Source organism: Octopus bimaculoides, chromosome 7 (assembly GCF_001194135.2).
Source record: "Octopus bimaculoides isolate UCB-OBI-ISO-001 chromosome 7, ASM119413v2, whole genome shotgun sequence".
NCBI lineage: Eukaryota > Metazoa > Mollusca > Cephalopoda > Octopoda > Octopodidae > Octopus > Octopus bimaculoides.
The window spans coordinates 61136764-61138598 of NC_068987.1; the positions used below are offsets into that span (position 1 = coordinate 61136764).

Consider the following 1835-nt stretch of genomic DNA (forward strand, 5'->3'; position numbering starts at 1 on the left):
TGTGTGTGTGTGTGTGTGTGTGTGTGTGTGTGTGTGTGTGTGTGTGTGTTTGTGCGCGCGCGTGTGTGTGTGTGTGTGTGTTTGTGCGCGCGCGTGTGTGTGTGTGTGTGTGTGTGTGTTTACGGTTTTTCATTCTAATTTCATGACTAAAATTATTTCCCTTTTGACATTTTACCTTTTCTCTTCACAGTCAATTCAAGACAGCTGCTATTAAAGCTTGTTCTTATGGACTGCGATTCTTCAAGCCTTGCTGCAACATTAAAGATTACGCAAGTCAACGTAAATTTAATATGTCACGTGATTATTCATCGGAAATCTCTTTATCAACAAGTCGTAGTTCAATATCAAGAACTGCCAGTGAATATTACTAGATATCATATACAACACCCTATTAAGTTGGATATCGTATATATAGTCTATGCCATCTGAGAATGTTATTATTCATTATATACAAACTGACCATAAGATAATTAATGCGAGACATCATGCAGAAGTACAACCATAAACAAGTATTGCGATGAAAAATATAAAACTCTAGTCATATATTTGTGTATTACGCACAAACTAGATCATAAAATAATCACAGCCACGGCGAAAGAATAAACATTACTAAATACCATATTAATGCACAGACTTAAATAAATTTACACGACGGGTTCTATACAGTTTCCGACTACCCAGTTTCACTCACAAGGTATAGGTCTATCCGAGATGTCACGTAGCGACATCGAACCTGAAACCTCATGGTTCCAAATAAAACTTTTAAACCTTTGGCTAAATAGCACCTGTATATGTTTGAATGTGTGTGCGTATACAAAGGAATGCATGTGTGTACGTCTATATATATATATATATATATATATATATATATATATATATATATATACATGCATATATTAATGTGTGTGTATGTATATTTGTATGCGTGTATGTATGTATGTATGTATTGTGTAAGTAAAATGAACAGAAAAGAGGACAACACAGGAGGAACAAAATATTAGCTAAACAAGAAAGTGTTTTAACGTTTCAGGAGTTGGTACTTCATCAAGAGAAACAAAGAGCATAGGGGAAGTGAAAAGAGAAATAGTCAATTAGAGGGAAATCGGGCGGAGTGTTAGAAACCACGTGGGAATGCTGTTCTATAGGGGACGTTAAGAAGGTTGGAAGGGCTGGGTATACAGACATAGGTATGCAAGGTGGACACAAAAGTACTGTTTTAGTGTGCTCTATAGGTGTTGAGATTAGAAAGTGTAGAAGTATAACTGTAGAAGTTAGTGAAGTTGTAAGGTATTGGTATTTGTGTAATATTTAGGTGAGGGAGAAATAAAAGCGCATTTATGAGAAAGTAAAACGAGAGGGAGTTTGAGGATTAAATAGATATTGGTGAAGCAAATGGGACATAAAGGGTTTGACTGATATCTATGCAACTGTATGACAAAATTACATGGGTGTATGAAACTTTTAAAACAAGTATGGGCCGTTTAAACTAAGTTATGAGAAAAGGAGAAAGTGTGTAAATGCTGTGAAGAGAAAGAAAGTTAAAGAAATTGGTAAAAATTACATAAACTTAATAAAATGTCCGGAGAATTTGGCAGAGTTCCGAAGTTGATAAGAATCTGTTATGATCTACAAGTAAGAGGGATATGAAGTCGCTTGGTCTGGACATCCTGAGATGGGAGGAGGTTGCAAATGATCGCCCACATTGGAGGCAAATATTGAGAAAGGGAATGAAGAGAGCGGAAGAAAAACAAGAACTCGCCATAACAGTAAAATATAGAAGTTCGGACATTACTTATGGGATGACCTGGTATATATATATATATATATATATATAT

At 35.4% G+C, this 1835-nt stretch overlaps 1 protein-coding gene across 2 annotated transcripts in view; it reads left to right on the forward strand.

Annotated features, from left to right (window-relative positions):
• LOC106874651 (QRFP-like peptide receptor) overlaps positions 1 to 1827 on the forward strand; it is a 55556-nt gene extending 53729 nt beyond the window's left edge. For both annotated transcript variants that reach the window (XM_052969716.1, XM_014922445.2), the window contains exon 10: positions 191 to 1827. In XM_052969716.1, coding sequence (XP_052825676.1) covers positions 191 to 371 — 181 coding nt within the window. In that variant the 3' untranslated portion in view covers positions 372 to 1827. The remainder of the gene's footprint in view (positions 1 to 190) is intronic.
• The last annotated feature ends 8 nt before the right edge of the window (positions 1828 to 1835 follow it).